Source organism: Epinephelus lanceolatus, chromosome 3, assembly GCF_041903045.1.
Source record: "Epinephelus lanceolatus isolate andai-2023 chromosome 3, ASM4190304v1, whole genome shotgun sequence".
In the NCBI taxonomy this organism is placed as follows: domain Eukaryota; kingdom Metazoa; phylum Chordata; class Actinopteri; order Perciformes; family Serranidae; genus Epinephelus; species Epinephelus lanceolatus.
Window position 1 is genome coordinate 51,084,286 of NC_135736.1, and position 17,491 is coordinate 51,101,776.

Below are 17,491 nucleotides of genomic sequence, written 5' to 3' on the forward strand. Positions count from 1 at the left end.
GAGGTTGAGGCCCAGTGTATTCAGAGGCTGTTGTGTAAGGAGAAGGTGATTAGAGCCTGTTTGGATGTCTCCCTGGAGGAGTGTCTATATGAAAGATACTGTTTGACCTCACACTATCATTTATCTAACAATCTGTTCCACCCACATATATCACATATTACACATCCTGTGATTATCATCACAGCACATTTTATGCATTGTCCTTTGATTCTTTTCTTTATAACATCAGAGACACTGAACACATCAGAGAGACAGCGGTTTGTCGGCCCGTAAGAAAAGTGTCTCTGGCTCTGAAAAGACTTTGGACCCTTGTTGTGGTTTTCCCTGGACATAAATCACAATCCATTATTAAAGTACTGTAATTACCACGGAGCATCGGTGGCTCAGTGGTTCAAACCCAGCCTGCTGTCCTGTGCTACATGTTGTTCCCTCTCTGCCCATACCGTTATGCTGTCCTGACATTAAACGCAACATACATGTTTCTGTATGTTAGACACATGACCTCATCACATGACATGACATCACTTCACATATGAACACGCTCTGCAGGCTGTTCCCATCACACCTCTCTCTGTTCAGCTGATGGAGCACGTTGATTTTTCATGTCTTCAAATCTCTAATTCAGTTTTGGATGAAATCAGTGGATCTGCTTTTAACTCCACTTCCTGCCTCTGAGAATCACGTTATCTGCACTCTACTGATGATGTCTGTTGGTGCTCACTGTGAACCAGCTTCCCTCAGGCTGAACAGACTCAGAACTCACTGAACTGATTCTGATCAGCTGCTCTGTTTCTCAACTCAGGCTCAGTCAGCTCAGAGATCAGGATCAGAGTTTGCTGAGCCTGCTTTCTGAAATAGGGCCCTGATAACATCCTGTCAGCAGTCCGACCTCTGACCAATCAGATCACTGAAGACAAAAGTATCAATGGACACATGTCCAGAGTCTCAGGTGACAGACAGGAACCTGTTACCGGTCAGTTAGAATCAGTTCAGTATTTCCAAAGAGATCATTCAAACACTGAACGGATGATTTAACTGATATAAAGTTTATTTCAGTGACAGTGTTGAAATTTGACACCTGTAATTCATCAGAATAACATGACACACCTGTGATTCATCAGAATAACATGACACACCTGTGATTCTTCACAATAACATGACACACCTGTGATTCTTCACAATAACCTGATACACCTGTGATTCATCAGAATAACATGACACACCTGTGATTCTTCACAATAACATGACACACCTGTGATTTTTCACAATAACATGACACACCTGTGATTCTCCACAATAACATGACACACCTGTGATTCATCAGAATAACATGACACACCTGTGATTCATCACAATAACCTGATACACCTGTGATTCTTCACAATAACATGACACACCTGTGATTCTTCGCAATAACATGACACACCTGTGATTCTTCACAATAACCTGATACACCTGTGATTCATCAGAATAACATGACACACCTGTGATTCTTCACAATAACCTGATACACCTGTGATTCATCACAATAACATGACACACGTGATTCTTCACAATAAAGTGACACACCTGTGATTCTCCACAATAACATGACACACCTGTAATTCATCAGAATAACATGACACACCTGTAATTCATCAGAATAACATGACACACCTGTGATTCATCAGAATAACATGACACACCTGTAATTCATCACAATAACATGACACACCTGTGATTCATCACAATAACATGACACACCTGTGATTATTCACAATAACCTGATACACCTGTGATTCATAACAATAACGGCACACATGTGATTCTTCACAATAACATGACACACCTGTGATTCTTCACAATAACATGACACACATGTGATTCATCAGAATAACCTGACACACCTGTGATTCTTCACAATAACATGACACACATGATTCATCAGAATAACCTGACAAAGCTGTGATTCTTCACAATAACATGACACACCTGTGATCCTTCACAATAACCTGACACACCTGTGATTCATCACAATAACATGACACACCTGTGATTCTTCACAATAACATGACACACCTGTGATTCATCACAATAACATGACACACCTGTGATTCTTCACAATAACATGACACACCTGTGATCCTTCACAATAACCTGACAGACCTGTGATTCATCACAATAACATGACACACCTGTGATTCTTCACAATAACATGACAGACCTGTTATTGACGGACGATGTGACCATGTGACGGGTTCATCAGACAGATAACCAAGATATCCTGGGGAAGATGAACTGGTTTCACAGTTCAGACCTCTGATCAGCAGCTCCATCAATAATCAATACACTGATCAGATCAGCAGCTCAATCAATAATCCAGATCTGACCTTCATGATAAAAACCTCAAATTAAAGGAAATAAAAGATCAAATAAAAACGATGATTCAGAATGTTTACACTGATTTAAATTCTTCACACTTATTCATGTTTATTTATCAATGTTTGTTAATGTTTATTAATATTTAAAATGTTACCCATGACACCTTGCATGACTTATGGGTGCAACTTCTGTCTCTGCACTGAAACCAGCGATTTCCAATGGTAACAGTTTATTTAAAGCTTGTTTACAGTTTGTTTACAGTTTGTTTAAAGCTTGTTTACAGCCTGTTTAGTTTGTTTACAGTTTGTTTACAGCTTGTTTACAGTTTGTTTACAGTTTGTTTACAGCTTGTTTACAGTTTGTTTACAGCTTATTTACAGCTTGTTTACAGTTTGTCTACAGCTTGTTTACAGTTTGTTTACAGTTTGTTTACAGTACACTATTCTTCTTTCCAAGAGGGAAATAAAAGGTGGAACACATCACCTGTTATCACTCAAACAGGATCATGTGATCATACTTCTGCCATCTCAAAGCAACCGAGCGTGCTAACTGTTAGCGTGCTAACAGTTAGCTCCATTAGAACATTGTTAACTTTAACATGTCCCAAGCAGCTTAAGGTAACATCTGCTCCTTCTAAAGATGGTTTATGATTTCTGATGGCTTATTATGAGACACTAACACATAATTCGGTATTAACTGTAGCTCCATGTAAAGTGAATAAATGTGATGTTTCCAGCTAATCCTCCCCTTGTCTGTGTTAACCACGCAGTTTACATGTTTTGTTAACCTCTGATTTATTAAAAACTGTTCTGCGTGAAACATGAAGCTGAATTCAGCAGCAGACTTCAGTCACAGTGATTTAAATAACTTCATGTGTTTATATGATATAAAGGCAGTACATTAAATCAGTAACACATTCTCAGCCCTGATGATTAAATACATATTTCACAGTTTATTTTCTAATGTAGGTTGAGACTGAAGTCAGACGGGAAAAGACAGGGATATCATGTACTGACGCTGAGTGACGCACCTGTCAGTCTATGTGTCATTCTCTACTAATAACTCTGATTTAAACTCTTGTGGTTCTATTTCTCATGTCAACAGTAACCATGGAAACAGGAACAATCCCTGTTTGTCCTGGTCACATGTTCAACACACAAGTGCTGAAGACACAAATGTAGCTCAGACTGGTTGTTGGTCATCACAGACACGGACAGTGCGACAGGTACCAGAGCTCCACAGAGACATTTTAGTAGATGCTGAGTTAACATTAGTTAAATATTTGTTAAATATAAACTGAAGAAAAATTACTTTGGAAAAGAACCAGCATTGGCGGTTAGCCACCAAGAGTAGCCACCAGGACTAACCACAGACAGTCTATGGGACTAACTAGCTTAATGCTACTTCCTCTATCTCACAGGAAGTTGCGCCCAGAATCATTTCTACAGTCGTGTCCTCAGGAATAAGGTGGATACATCTTTAAACATGTTTCAAATGTTGAGGTTTCAGTTTCTGGTATAAATGAGAAACTCAGCATCAAAAAATAAATAAATAAAAAAAAATATGAGACGTCACAACGATAAACATTTAAAGGACATTAAATGTTTTTTTTTAAAAGTCCTTAAAATGTTTTTTTTTTTTTTTTAATTATTAAAATGTTTGAAGCGTCAGTGAGACCTGCAGGAAGTGATCACATGTACCTGTGATCAATAAAACAAACACTGATCAGTGGGAACGGTTCTAAATGTTAGATGCAGACTAAGTGATGACTTCTTCTTCTTCTTCTTCTTCTTCTTCTTCTTCTCCTTCTTCTCTATGTTTTGGCGCCATGGCCCTGTGACATCATCGCCCTCTGCTGAAGTCTGTCTGACCTGATTAGAGGTCAGTCCGTCCCACTTCCTGTATTCAGTGACATCATCAGAGTCTGTCACATTCAAACTCAGGGCCAGTCTCAGAGGGGCAGGGCGTGTCGATGTAGAACACTTCCTTGTTAGTGGGTGGCGGCGTGCAGCACGGGCTTCCCATCCCAGAGTCTGGGCTGGGGGCGGGGTAAGGCTGGTTCCCAGGTGAGTACTTTTTCTCGGTGCGGTTCAGAGGAGCTTTGAATCTGGCGTCAGCCTTCGGCTTGAAGCGCTTCAGCTTGACAGTGTCCTTGGCATCACGCGTGCATGGCAGCAGGACAGCCACGTCTTTGCGGAACTTGGAGCTGAGTCCGAAGTAGATGAGGGGGTTGTAGAAACTGGCGGACTTGGCAAAGAGGCGGGTGAAGATGCTGGTGAGGTTGGGCACGTGGAAGCCGCAGGCAGACCACATCGACACGACAGCGTACGGAGACCACGCCAGGATGAAGGCCGTACAGATCACTATGGAAACCTTGAGGAACAACAAATAATAACAAAGCTGAGTCATCACTGAATGACATGGACTCACTCCGAGTCCTCGTCTGTCCTAACCACCTGAGGTGGGACCAAATCACTGTTCTCCAAGTCTTGAGTCAAGACAGGCGAATCCCAAGTCAAGTCCCAGTTGGTTAAAAGAATTTGACAATAAAAAAAATGGTCGGATCTGTGATGCTCGATTTCAGTACAGCTTTCGATATCGATATCATGAGCTTCTCATAACAAAACTAAGGGGTTATGGTTTCTCATCAACTGCTCTCTCTTGGATGGAGAGCTATCTGGGAGAAAACAGAAAGTGTATTTTAATGGCAGTTTTTCAGAAAGCAAAGATGTTTTAAGTGGTGTCCCACAAGGCAGTTGCCTTGGCCCACTCTTATTTTCAATCTTCACCAATGATTTGCCTTATGTCCCAGATCAGGCTAGAATTGTAATGTACACCGATGACTCAACCATGTTTTGCAATTTTGAATGTGACCAAAACAAAGTGCATTGTCTTTGGCACTAGAAGATTGTTGGCCACAGACTCCCAATAAGATTTATCCATAGGGGGGACCCCAATACAGCAAGTTCAGAAGATGAAATTACTCAGTGTCACAATGAATGATCGCTTAAACTGGTCAGATCACATTGATGCTACTGTAATAAAAATGGGGCATGGTATTGCTGTGTTAAGGAAATGCTCTCATTATGTCATGCCGTCCATTAGGAATCAGGTGACACAGGCTCTTGTCCTTTCACATTTAGGATACTGAGTCGATGCGTCGACTTGTGCTGCAAAAAAAGATATCAAAAAACTTCAGCTTGCACAAAACAGAGCCGCAAGGCTAGTTCTGAACCGCTCTTTGAAAACCAATGTTTCAAAGATGCATTACAGTCTGTCATGGCTGACTGTTGAGGCGAGATCAGCATCTAGTCTTCTAACACTTGCTCGAAATGCAATGGTTGATGGGAAACCAGATTTCTTTATAGAACAGCTAGTAAAGATAGGTTCAACACACAACTATCAGACTAGACAGGTTAGTATGGGTCATTTAGAACTTCCAAAGCCGAAATCAAATTCATTAAAAAAACACAGTCATCTATAGAGCCAGTACCCAATGGAACTTGTTACCTATGCACATCAAACAAATCAAAAGTAAACAGTTATTTAAGAAATCAATTAAACAAAAGTTAATGAAAGAGACAACACAGGAGGAAAGATACTAACTGTTATGGTTTTTGTTTTTGTTTTCTGTTTCTTAATCCAGAACCACAATCAGTTTAAATCCTGGTACATGAATTGTGTGATAACTTCTGTATATGTAAGGTTTAAAGGAGCAATAAGCGAAATCGTTTCACTGCTAGGTTTGCTGTTGTGCACTGCCTGTAGACCAAAACAAAGTGTGTCATGAGCCACACCTCCCTCTACCTCTGCTCTCCACCCCCCACCCCCAACACCGCCAGGCTCACGGGCTGCCTGCTAGGCTAAAACATCGCTCTTACTCACGGAGAAGAGTAGGAATGTTAGCGTTAGCTCCCGGTGTTAGCACTAGCCGAGTCGGCTGCCACCGGTTACTGGAGTAACTTAACAGCTATGAAGCGCTTCTATCAGCTCTTCTAGTCACTGAGCCTCGCCTCCATCTCAGCAAATATATTACAAAAATGTAGCCTCACGGGGAGGCTACATTTTACAATGCTAACTGAAAATGTTAGCTGGGTTGCCGGGCTAACTTACTCACTTAACACAACCGTAACGCCTGACCCATTGCTGGGACCGAGCCGCTAATAACTCAAGCTCCAGGCATTAACCCATCCCGGTGTTTCCTCCGCAGGCTCCACTTCACTCAGCTGCCCGATAAACCCGCTGCTTCTTCCCAGTTTAACCTGAATAACAAACCAGGGCTCGGTGCTCCGGTTAGATCCAAATGGAGAGCTGGGGCTAGCTCAGAGACTAGCGGAGGCTAACTGGCTGTGTTTCTCTCTGGTCATGCTGCGGCTAACGCCTCGCCAGCCGCTCCCAGCTAGCTCCGGATTGTTATTCAGGTTAAAGTGGGAGAGGCAGCGGGTCTGTGGGGCAGCTGAGTGAAGTGGAGCCTGAGGAGGAAGCACCGGTTAGCCCCGGTTTTGTTCCGCTCTCTGCCACTTCACTTCCAAAATACGCGCTGCCATTGCTCACTGGCTGTAGCCTTTTATGGGGGGGGGGGGGGGGGGGGGGGGGATTCACATGAACATACATGAACGCGCAGCCGGACCGGCTTGTAAACAAGGGGCTGGAGATCAACACAGAGAGAGGGTGTGTGAGGTCATGCTATACTCCAGATGAAATTACACCTCTAGTTCTTCACATAGCAATTTTTTAATTCCTTCAATCTAGAAATGATGAATTTCGCTTATTGCTCCTTTAAGTTATATGTCACTTTGATTAGTTTGTTTTAATTTGTAGCTTTGTCTAGACTGACAAGGTGTCAGTCAGTGTCTGTATAACTGACATGTTTTTATATTAGTGTTTGTAATGATTTGATTTTTTTGTGGACCCCAAGAAGATTAGCAACCGCTGAGGTGGAAGCTAATGGGGATCCAAATAAATAAAGAAAGAAAGAAAGAAGTCCCGAGTCAAGACTGACAAGTCCTGAGTCAAGGCCGATCAGTCCCAAGTCAAGACTAACAAGTCCCAAGTCAAGTCCTGAGTCAAGGCCAATCAGTCCCAAGTCAAGACTAACAAGTCCCAAGTCAAGTCCTGAGTCAAGAATGACAAGAGAGGCTCGACTCCAAGTGAAGTCTTGAGTCATTGGTGATGCAGTCCGAGTCAAGATGCAAGTCCTTTCTAATTTTGTTAAGTCGAGCTGAAAGTCAATGAATTTGTGACTCGAGTCTGACTTGAGTCCAAGTCACGAGACTTGACTCCACCCTTCTGTTTACTTTTCATGGATGTTAGCATGTAGCCGTTTTGCTAGCTTAGCCTGTGATGTTTACTGTCGTACCTTGAGTTAACTCACAAGCTCTCTGAGCTGTCAGAAATGTGACGGACAGATCAACACCAATCAGCTGATCAGCATTTATTGATCAACACCAATCAGCTGATCAGCTGATCAGTATTGATGTGACAGCTTCACACACGGGCCTGTTAGCTGTAGCATTAGCGTAGCCTTGTGCAGAGCTTGTTGGACGCGTGTCAGATCAGCTGTGTGATGATGAAGCTGACCAACACTCACTATGGTGACGTCCCTCTCCATCTTCCTCTGGCGGTCGGTCAGGTCGCCCTCTGACGACAGAGCGTTTCCTCTCTTCACCGTGTTGATGATGGAGACGTAGCAGAAGAGCATGATGAGCACCGGGACGAAGAAGCAGAAGATGAAGATGCAGATGATGTAGGACCTGTAGGCACTGGAATAGTTGGCTTTGACCCAGTCGATCTCGCAGGTCCCGTAGCCTCGGTCTGCACAGAGGGGTCAGAGGTCAAAGGTTAGAGGTCAGTGGAGGCGGAGCTACAAACTGAATCTTATGTGGTCGGTTTCCTGCCTTTGTAGCTGCCCCAGCCGAGCAGCGGCGCTCCAGACCAGAATCCAGCTGTGATCCAGATGAGCAGCAGACAGACGGAGACGCTGGTCCTGCTGATGTGACGCGCTGAAACATAACAAACACGCTGCTTTATACATCACATGACTTGGTGGTGACAGGTGAGGACAGGTGACATCACAGACTCCAACAGAAACATCTCTGGGATAATGCTGAGTGACGGCGCCCTCTGGTGCTCACATGAGGAAACACTGAGACCTCAACAGATGAGTAAAAACTTTAACCACAGTGATTTGTGGTGATGTCATCCTACTGATCAGGCGCCAAGTGTCGTCATAAACTACAGACAGTGTGTTTCGTTCTTTAACTTGTTGTGAGTAAGTGAGAGAGGGATTTAGGGGGTTACATTTAGACATAATATTATGAGATGACACGTAGAAAAAAATATAACTGCAAGCAGAGACTTTGGGTTTGAACCAGCAGGAGGTTTTCCTTATCTGCTGTGAGGGTCATAAGGACAGAGGGATGTCGTATGCTGTAAAGCCCTGTGAGGCAAATTGTGATTTGTGATATTGGGCTTTATAAATAAAATTGAAATTGAATTGAACCATCAGTCTGCAGAGAATCCAGCTCTGTGATGGCTGACGGTGACCTTCAGGTTTTATGATGATCCGACAGACACTCACTCCTTTACCACCAAACCTGCCCTGGGCCACACCCCTCTTTGTCTCCACTCTGGCTTCCTATTGGTCAGTTGCAGAAACATTTTGGGGACATGTTTTCAGGGCTTTGTTAAAAACATCCACTGAGTTTGGTGAGTTTTTTGAACTGGTGGCGCCCCCTACTGATGAGTTACAAAATAATTTACATTATAATTTCAGATATCCTGAAAGTTTTGTTTTGATTGGACGGTTGATTTGTGTTTATGCCACACCTATTTTTTTTGCATCTGTAGTGCCCACTAGATTTGATTGGAACTTTCAGGGTGTGTTTGAGGTACTGATGTAAACATAAGTTTAGGGGGTGATTGGCTCGACAGTCATTGAGTTACATTTATTAATGTGCTGAGCCAAGCCCCCTCTAAAGTTCATTGGTCAATATCATCAAAACAAAATGGGATATCAACAAGTTTTTGATGACGTCTGATGAAGTCGGTCCGACTAAGATCTACTGGAAGTTTGGTACAAATCGGACTCATGGTCTAAATCAAAATGGCTGAAAATCTAGTGGGCGGAGCTTAGTGGCACTGGGTGTTTTTATAGAGCTTAGTTATGGTGTGAGGGACGTGGCCTTTCCAAAATTACATTTTTTGGGCTTTAATTGTGGCGCCCCCGTCTGGCTGATCGTTGTGGAATTACTCGAGCAGCACTCGCACACACCTTCCAACCAGCCTGATGGGGGATTGTGAAATAGAAAACTATCCACAGGTGAACATCGAGCTCTGAGCAGGGTTAAAGGTCAAACATTTAAACATTTCATCTGCAGGTCTCATCTGAGCCTGAAGCCTACAGGTGGCGCTGTGACCTCTGACCTCTGCTCGGGTGACAGCCTTTGATGTAGCGGGTAATGCTGATCACTGTCAGTGTGTTGATGCTGCTCAGACCGAACACCAGCGTGAAGAATCCGTCCACCTGGAGGAGACAGGACAGGTGTCAGGTGAGCACAGGATATAGGTGAATGTCAGGTGACAGGTGAGGACAGGATATAGGTGAATGTCAGGTGACGGGTGAGGACAGGATATAGGTGAATGTCAGGTGACGGGTGAGGACAGGTGACAGGTGAATGTCAGGTGACGGGTGAGGACAGGAGACAGGTGAGCACAGGATATAGGTGAATGTCAGGTGACAGGTGAGGACAGCAGACAGGTGACAGGTGAGGACAGGAGACAGGTGAATGTCAGGTGACGGGTGAGGACAGGAGACAGGTGAGCACAGGATATAGGTGAATGTCAGGTGACAGGTGAGGACAGCAGACAGGTGACAGGTGAGGACAGAAGACAGGTGAATGTCAGGTGACAGGTGAGGACAGGAGACAGGTGAGGACAGGTGAGGACAGGTGACAGGTGAGGACAGGAGACAGGTGAGGACAGGTTACAGGTGAGGACAGGAGACAGGTGAGGACAGGTGAGGACAGGAGACATGTGAGGACTGGTGACAGGTAAGGACAGGTGACAGGTGAGGACAGGAGACAGGTGAGGACAGGCGACATGTGAGGACAGGAGACAGGTGAGGACAGGTGACATGTGAGGACAGGAGACAGGTGAGGACAGGTGACAGGTGAGGACAGGAGACAAATGAGGACAGGAGACAGATGAGGACAGGTGACAGGTGAGGACAGGTGAGGACAGGTGACAGGTGAGGACGGGTGACAGGTGAGGACAGGTGAGGACAGGTGACAGGTAAGGACAGGTGACAGGTGAGGACAGGTGACAGGTGAGGACAGGTGAGGATAGGAGACAGGTGAGGACAGGTGACAGGTGAGGACAGGTGACAGGTGAGGACAGATGAGGACAGGAGACAGGTGAGGACAGGAGACATGTGAGGACAGCAGACAGGTGAGGACTGGTGACAGGTGAGGACAGGTGACAGGTGAGGACAGGAGACAGATGAGGACAGGTGACAGGTAAGGACAGGAGACATGTGAGGACAGGTGACATGTGAGGACAGGAGACAGGTAAGGACAGGAGACATGTGAGGACAGGTGACATGTGAGGACAGGAGACATGTGAGGACAGGTGACAGGTGAGGACAGGTGACAGGTGAGGACAGGAGACATGTGAGGACAGGTGACATGTGAGGACAGGAGACAGGTGAGGACTGGTGACAGGTGAGAACAGGTGACAGTTGAGGACAGGTGAGGACAAGAGACAGGCGAGGACAGGTGACAGGTAAGGACAGGTGACAGGTGAGGACAGGTGACGGGTGAGGACAGGAGACAGGTGAGGACTGGTGACAGGTGAGGACAGGTGAGGACAGGAGACAGGTGAGGACAGGAGACAGGTGAGGACAGGTGACAGGTAAGGACAGGTGACAGGTGAGGACAGGTGACAGGTGAGGACAGGTGACAGGTGACAGGTGAGGACAGGAGACAGGTGAGGACAGGAGACAGGTGAGGAAAGGTGACAGGTGAGGACAAGAGACAGGTGAGGACAGGTGACATGTGAGGACAGGTGACATGTGAGGACAGGTGAGGACAGGAGACAGGTGAAGACCGGTGACAGGCGAGGACAGGTGACAGGTGAGGACAGGAGACAGGTGAGGACAGGTGACAGGTGAGGACAGGAGACAGGAGAGGACAGGTGACAGGTAAGGACTGGTGACAGGTGAGGACACGAGACAGGTGAGGACAGGTGACAGGTGAGGACAGGTGACAGGAGAGGACAGGTGACAGGTAAGGACAGGAGACAGGTGAGGACAGGAGACAGATGAGGACAGGTGACAGGTGAGGACAGGTGAGGACAGGTGAGGACAGGTGACAGGTGAGGACAGGAGACAGGTGAGGACAGGTGACATGTGAGGATAGCTGACATGTGAGGACAGGAGACAGGTGAGGACAGGTGACAGGTGAGGACTGGTGACAGGTGAGAACAGGTGAGGACAGGTGAGGACAAGAGACAGGTGAGGACAGGTGACAGGTAAGGACAGGTGACAGGTGAGGACAGGAGACAGGTGACAGGTGAGGACAGGTGGTGACAGGTGAGGACAGGAGACAGGTGAACGTGTTTGGTACCTGGCAGGTCCAGATGGAGGAGATGAGGTAGTCGGTGTCCTGGAAGACATTGAAGATTTCAATGATGCCTCTGGAGTATCCGAACACGGAGATGCTGGCATCGGAGACGGCCAGGTTAAAGGTCAGGTAGTCAGTGGGCTGCAGGACGGCTCTCTGTCTATACAGGACGAAGAGGACGATGCTGTTTCCAAACCAGGACAACCAACCTGAAAGCACCAGAGACAGACTGTCAGTGTGTGTGTGTGTGTGTGTGTGTGTGTGTGTGTGTGTGTGTGTGTGTGTGTACCCACCCAGCAGCAGCAGGTACACTCCTATGATGGTCTCTCCCTGGTCAGACAGAGGGGGGTCCCGCCCCCCCCCCAGCAGCAGGCTGTTGTTCCTCCAGGGGGGGGGCGGCCCAGCAAAGCCGCTGCTGAACGATGAAGATGATGAAGACAATGTGGACATGTTGCTGCTCTGACGGTTGGCAGCTCTCTGACAGGAAGTCTGTCTCATAATCTCAGGTAAATATAGACACCTGATCCTGGTTCAGCTCTGAGCTCAGCAGCAGGTGGGCTGGCAGTACACCAGCAAACAGCAGGTGTCTGATTGGCTGATTGATGGATGATGTCACAAACACTGTCTGACTGTTAACCTCTCTTCTTCTACTGTACTTCATACCATAATGCAGAGGACGTGTTTCAGGCCAAGGAGCCCCAAACTGATGGAGAGATGGAGCAGGGACCCCCTACCATATATCTACTGTATATTAAATTGTGTTTTATATTAAACTGGGCCTGGTAACATGTATAAACGTACCTTGTTATTATGCATTCAGTACTGAGCTATTCAAATAATACACAGGTTCATACATTCATGTTTTTATTTTAAACATGTGCAAGGCACAGTGAGTGGGGGGCCTTGCCACTGCCATGTATAAACATATCTTGTCAGCTGATACCAACGCTGTCTGTCAACTGCATGATAATCAAGCTATTCAAACTGACGTTTCTATTTTAAACATAAATGTGGAAACAAAAGTGAGTGATGGCCTCTAAGTGCTTGTGTTGTCACGATGCTAAGGATGGTACTCAAGACTATTTTCAAGAAAGAGAGAACAAATAAAAGTCAGAACATCACAAAAATAACAGCAACAACACAGTCTTTGGGTCAGGGCTCTGCAATTACTGTTTCAGCTGGGACGGATTTTAAAACCAGATCATGTCGATGGGCCACATTCTGAGCAGCAAGCGACAGGTCCACTTTTTTTTTTTTAGCATATAGACAGACAGACAGACAGACAGATATTCATGCATGGCCCTCCTCAAAATAACACAGAAACAATAAAAAGAGCAATCAGTGCACAGAAGCAACATAAACAAGTGACATTAACAGCATCTATCAACACACACACACACACGCACGCACACACGCACGCACACACGCACGCACGCACGCACACACACACACACACACACACACTCTCTCTCTCTGCATCTTTCATACTTTGTCTTTTCACAGTGTGCTGTTGGCCCCCAAGCGCGATCATAAACCATAACAGCGGTGAATGAGAGACTGCGGACAGAGCGGATTAAAATATGGCTTTCTACATGCTGATCACATGTATTGATAAAGTATTGGCTTTTTATTGGCAGAGGTTTTATTGCACTGACTCACAGTAACAAGCACAGTTGTTGTCAACAAGAGTAAGTTATACTCATCTGCACCTTTCTGCTGATGTCTGACTTCACTCTGTCGTGTGTGTGTGTGTGTGTGTGTGTGTGTGTGTGTGTGTGTGGCTGCAGAATGCTGATGCATGAAACCCAAACTTTAAAAAGTAACAATAAGAGCCGGTAACGTCGGACCTTACTAGTATGACGGTCTTGATTAAATTAGCCTCGGGCTGTTTAACACCGGGTCTCGGTACCGGCCCCTGCCCGGGCCTTACATGTTTAAACGGGAGCTTTACTGCTTGTACTTCCCATGTTCACGTCGTGTGTGTGTGTGTGTGTGTGTGTGTGTGCGTGCGTCCAGGTCGGGGCTGCTGCGGTGAAGTGAGCGGTGCCTGCCTGTCTGCAGCGGTGCCTGTGTGATACGGTCACAGTCGGCTGGATCAAAGGATGGCACTGTCAGTATCGATACCCGTGCAAGTTGATATCTACATCCATACAAGCTCTAGTGTCTTTTGACAACACGACTGGGGACTGAATAGGCTCTCGGCCAATCACGGGGAACCTGACAGAGCCAGCATGTAACATGCGGCAGTGTGATTGGCAGAGCAGCGTTAGGGGCCGTGAGTGAAGCGGTGCCCAGTTTGAGAGAGCTCCTGTGTGTAGCTGGATGTGTGCATTTCTGACTGAAACACAACATCTTCTGTCTCCATTTGTCCATTTGCTACAACATGTTGGATTCATGTTAATGTGTATTTAAAGACATTATAATTTGTGGGAAAAAAAATGGGGAAAAAATATTTGAAAAAAATTGTCTAATCAACCAAAAATGTCACGACCCCTCTGCAGTACTTCCTGTTGAAGACCTCTGCTACTGTACTATGGTATGTATGTAAGTAAAGCAGTGTGTGCTTCATTGGTGATGGAGCTCTCTCTCTCACTGTGTGTGTGTGTGTGTGTGTGTGTGTGTGTGTGTGTGTTCCTGATGAAGCCACAGAGTCAGAGGGGTGTTCCAGAAAGCAGGTTTAGTGAAAACTCTGAGTGTGTTAACCCTGAAATGAGGGAAACTCTGAGTCAGTCACCATGGTAACAGACTCTGTGAACATAACCTGCTCGCTGACAGGTTTCCTTCAATAAACCCTGAGTGTTTCTCTGTCTCCTCCCTCTTACACGCTGTTTCATTTCCTCATTCATTCAGTCCGTGTCAAAGCTTGTATGGAAGCGCATTCATTAGCGGAGATTTACCGTCTGTCACAGTCTAAATCCTGCTGGATATTAGTTTGTTACTCAGGACTGTCTTAAGTTACTGAATTTATGCACATCAGTCATTTCTTTGGACATCAGTTTTTGTCTTTACATTCAAATAACACACAGCGAGAATTCACCCTCAGCTCAGAATCAAACCTCTGTCCTTTTTATATTTATTATTTTTATAACACTGTGCACAAGGATCAGACTGTCAGTCTGTCAGAGCAGCTCCCAAATGTTTATTGCACATAATGTGTAGGTCTAATTATTTACATTTTAAAAATGGGTATGAAGCTTTAGACACGTAGTATCAATGACTAATGATCTCTGTCACTGATGTCATTGGTCGCACTGATGGAACATAATTCCTATAGCCTAATATTGGGGATTATATGTTCATATTTCTGAGTGAGCAATGGTGCAGCATTTCACTGTCTTTACATTTACTACATTTGTAGCTGAAATAAAGTCACTGAATGCTGTTGAGTCAAGATACAAATAGATGTGCAACATTTTAAAATCTACTGTATTTTAACCTCAACGTCTTTTCAAGTGCAAATCACCAAACATATTATTACTGGGTCAGACTGTGAGTTTACAGTCATGTCTTTATGTCTTTGATCTATAGCCTAGCCTATATGTTTTAAATCTTCTGCCTCCTGTGTTTTTCCCCATCAGATTAAATCTGAACAAATATATTATTGTATATTATTAATATAATGTAATGTATCTACAGCCTGATACACAGTCAGATTCCACCACTTTATCTTCATTAAGGAAATGTAAGTCTGATAAATGATGAGTAAACTTTTTTATTAACTTTATGGTTAACTTATTGACACTTTCCTCGCTCTGACTCAGGCTCTTCTTTTAAAGATAAACGTGCACCGTCTGCTACACATGCATTAATATCTCTACATCCACTGGATTAAAATGGAGGCGCTGTCTTTTATTTACCTGTTGCCATGGTGAATCGTGGAGTCGGAGCTCCATTGATGATGGCTTTTTATTGTCGGCTTAACTCAGAGTGAACATACTCAGAGCTGACTGAACTAACTCAGATCAGCTGTTCTGGAACCGGTAACTCAGAGTTTCCCATCTCAGAGTAAATCAACTCAGAATTCAGCTTTCGACTCAGAGTTTGTTGAACCTCCTACCTGGAATACCCCTCTGGTCTCCACGGAGCTCTCATTGGCTCTTGGTGCCTGAACAAACCCAACATGACTCAAGCCCCGCAGAGACTCCGGGATGTGACCTGACCTGACCTGACCTATCCTCCTCCTCCTCCTGTTGTTGTCTTCTTCTTCTTCTTCTACTTCTTCTCTCCACGTGTTTGTAGTTTGCAGGCTGAAGTTCAGATTGACCATATAAGGAGCGGCAGCGCCATAAAAGGAAACGTGCTTCTTTATATGGAGGAAAGTAGTTCCGCTGCATGTCCGAAAGAACACGTCGCCTTTTGGTATCACTGCGCTCATCCTCCGTTAACAGCACAGTATTTCAGTCTCATGACGTGTAGAACACATGACTGTAACATGTCTGACAACATGTGTGATGTTCCAAAGAAGCACAGTGAACGAGCTGCGTACAGTCTGTAGAGCTATGTTCCACAGCGGACGGATATGTGCGGGTGCTGTCAGGTGATGTCCTTATGTGGAGCGGAGTGATTCGGGGGCCGGGCCTCACTGATCACTGTTCACAAACACAACTTTTTAACTTTATTCACTGATTGTGATCAAACTGGATCAAATCTGACGCACCGGACATTTTCTCCGGGTTCCTCTGACGTTCTCCGACTGATCGGCCGGATCTTGCGCTCACTGACGGATCTGATGGACAGGTAGCTTTATTTGTTGCTAAAGCAACCGCTAACTGATGCTAGCTGCTGCTGCATGTAGCAGTTAGCTCAGTTAGCCGTGCAGCTAGCGGTCCTGTTAGCTGAGTGTGCCCGGACTGGGAGCTCGGAGCACCGGGGGACTGTCGGTCTTCACACCGCCGGCACAGGAGCTTTGGCTCGCCGGAAGGAGGAGGTTTTCAGGCCCGGGGCGGTGGGATCCAGCGGGGGATGCTGGCGGGAAGCGGCGCCGGAATGGGCTCCAGAACCGGAGCCGGGCGAGCGGGAAACGGAACCGGGATCAGCACGGCCGGACCGGGACCGAACGCAGCCACCGACACCGACGGAGGCCGGTTTGAAGAGAGGGAATACAGCACCGAGGTGGTCTACAGCGGCTCCGACCAGGACTCGGACTCCGTGGACGACGAGGACACGGCAGGGTCAGGGGGGGACAGGAGGGGCGTGAAGCGGGAGAGGAGCGAGAGGGAGCTCGGACACCAGTCAGCGCCCACCTCCGGAGGCCTGAGCGGGGGTTACGGCGGGGTCAGCCCCGGGGTGCCGGGAGCCAAACCCGGCAAGAAAACCAGAGGAAGAGTCAAGATCAAGATGGAGTTCATCGACAACAAACTGAGGCGGTACACAACTTTTAGCAAGAGGAAGACCGGCATCATGAAGAAGGTGAGTGTGGAGGGAAAACACAGCAGGGGTCAGAGGTCACAGGGTCACCATACAGAGGTCACACGGTCATCACACTCAGAGGTCACAGGGTCACCATACAG

At 45.9% G+C, this 17,491-nt stretch overlaps 2 protein-coding genes across 4 annotated transcripts in view; one reads left to right on the top strand and one right to left on the bottom strand.

Annotated features, from left to right (window-relative positions):
- Positions 1-1,025: 1,025 nt before the first annotated feature.
- LOC117254621 (opsin-5-like) lies at positions 1,026-15,577 on the bottom strand. The gene is made up of 6 exons (XM_033622983.2): positions 12,275-15,577; positions 11,985-12,190; positions 9,787-9,886; positions 8,259-8,363; positions 7,952-8,175; positions 1,026-4,734 (listed from the first exon to the last, which is right to left on the bottom strand). Exons 1-6 carry the CDS (start codon positions 12,477-12,479, stop codon positions 4,279-4,281), a joined length of 1,296 nt encoding a protein of 431 aa, XP_033478874.2. The 5' UTR covers positions 12,480-15,577; the 3' UTR covers positions 1,026-4,278.
- A 793-nt stretch (positions 15,578-16,370) lies between these two features.
- LOC117255993 (serum response factor-like) overlaps positions 16,371-17,491 on the top strand; it is a 34,353-nt gene continuing 33,232 nt past the window's right edge. For 2 of the 3 annotated variants that reach the window (XR_004501591.2, XM_033625271.2), the window contains exon 1: positions 16,377-17,390. Coding sequence is in view for 2 of the 3 variants with exons in the window: in XM_033625271.2 (XP_033481162.1) it covers positions 16,944-17,390 (447 nt within the window). In the remaining variant the exon portion in view is untranslated. Of the gene's footprint in view, positions 17,391-17,491 lie in introns of all 3 variants that reach the window. The other variant, XM_078166577.1, reaches the window with a different exon arrangement.

Coding starts and splice junctions, on each gene's coding strand:
- LOC117254621 (XM_033622983.2), bottom strand. CDS start 12,479: ATGAGACAGACTTCCTGTCAGAGAGCTGCCAACCGTCAGAGCAGCAAC. Junction 8,364..9,786: donor AGGCTGTCACCCGAGCAGAG/GTCAGAGGTCAC, acceptor GTTATGTTTCAG/CGCGTCACATCAGCAGGACC. Junction 4,735..7,951: donor TGGAGAGGGACGTCACCATA/GTGAGTGTTGGT, acceptor TTGTTCCTCAAG/GTTTCCATAGTGATCTGTAC.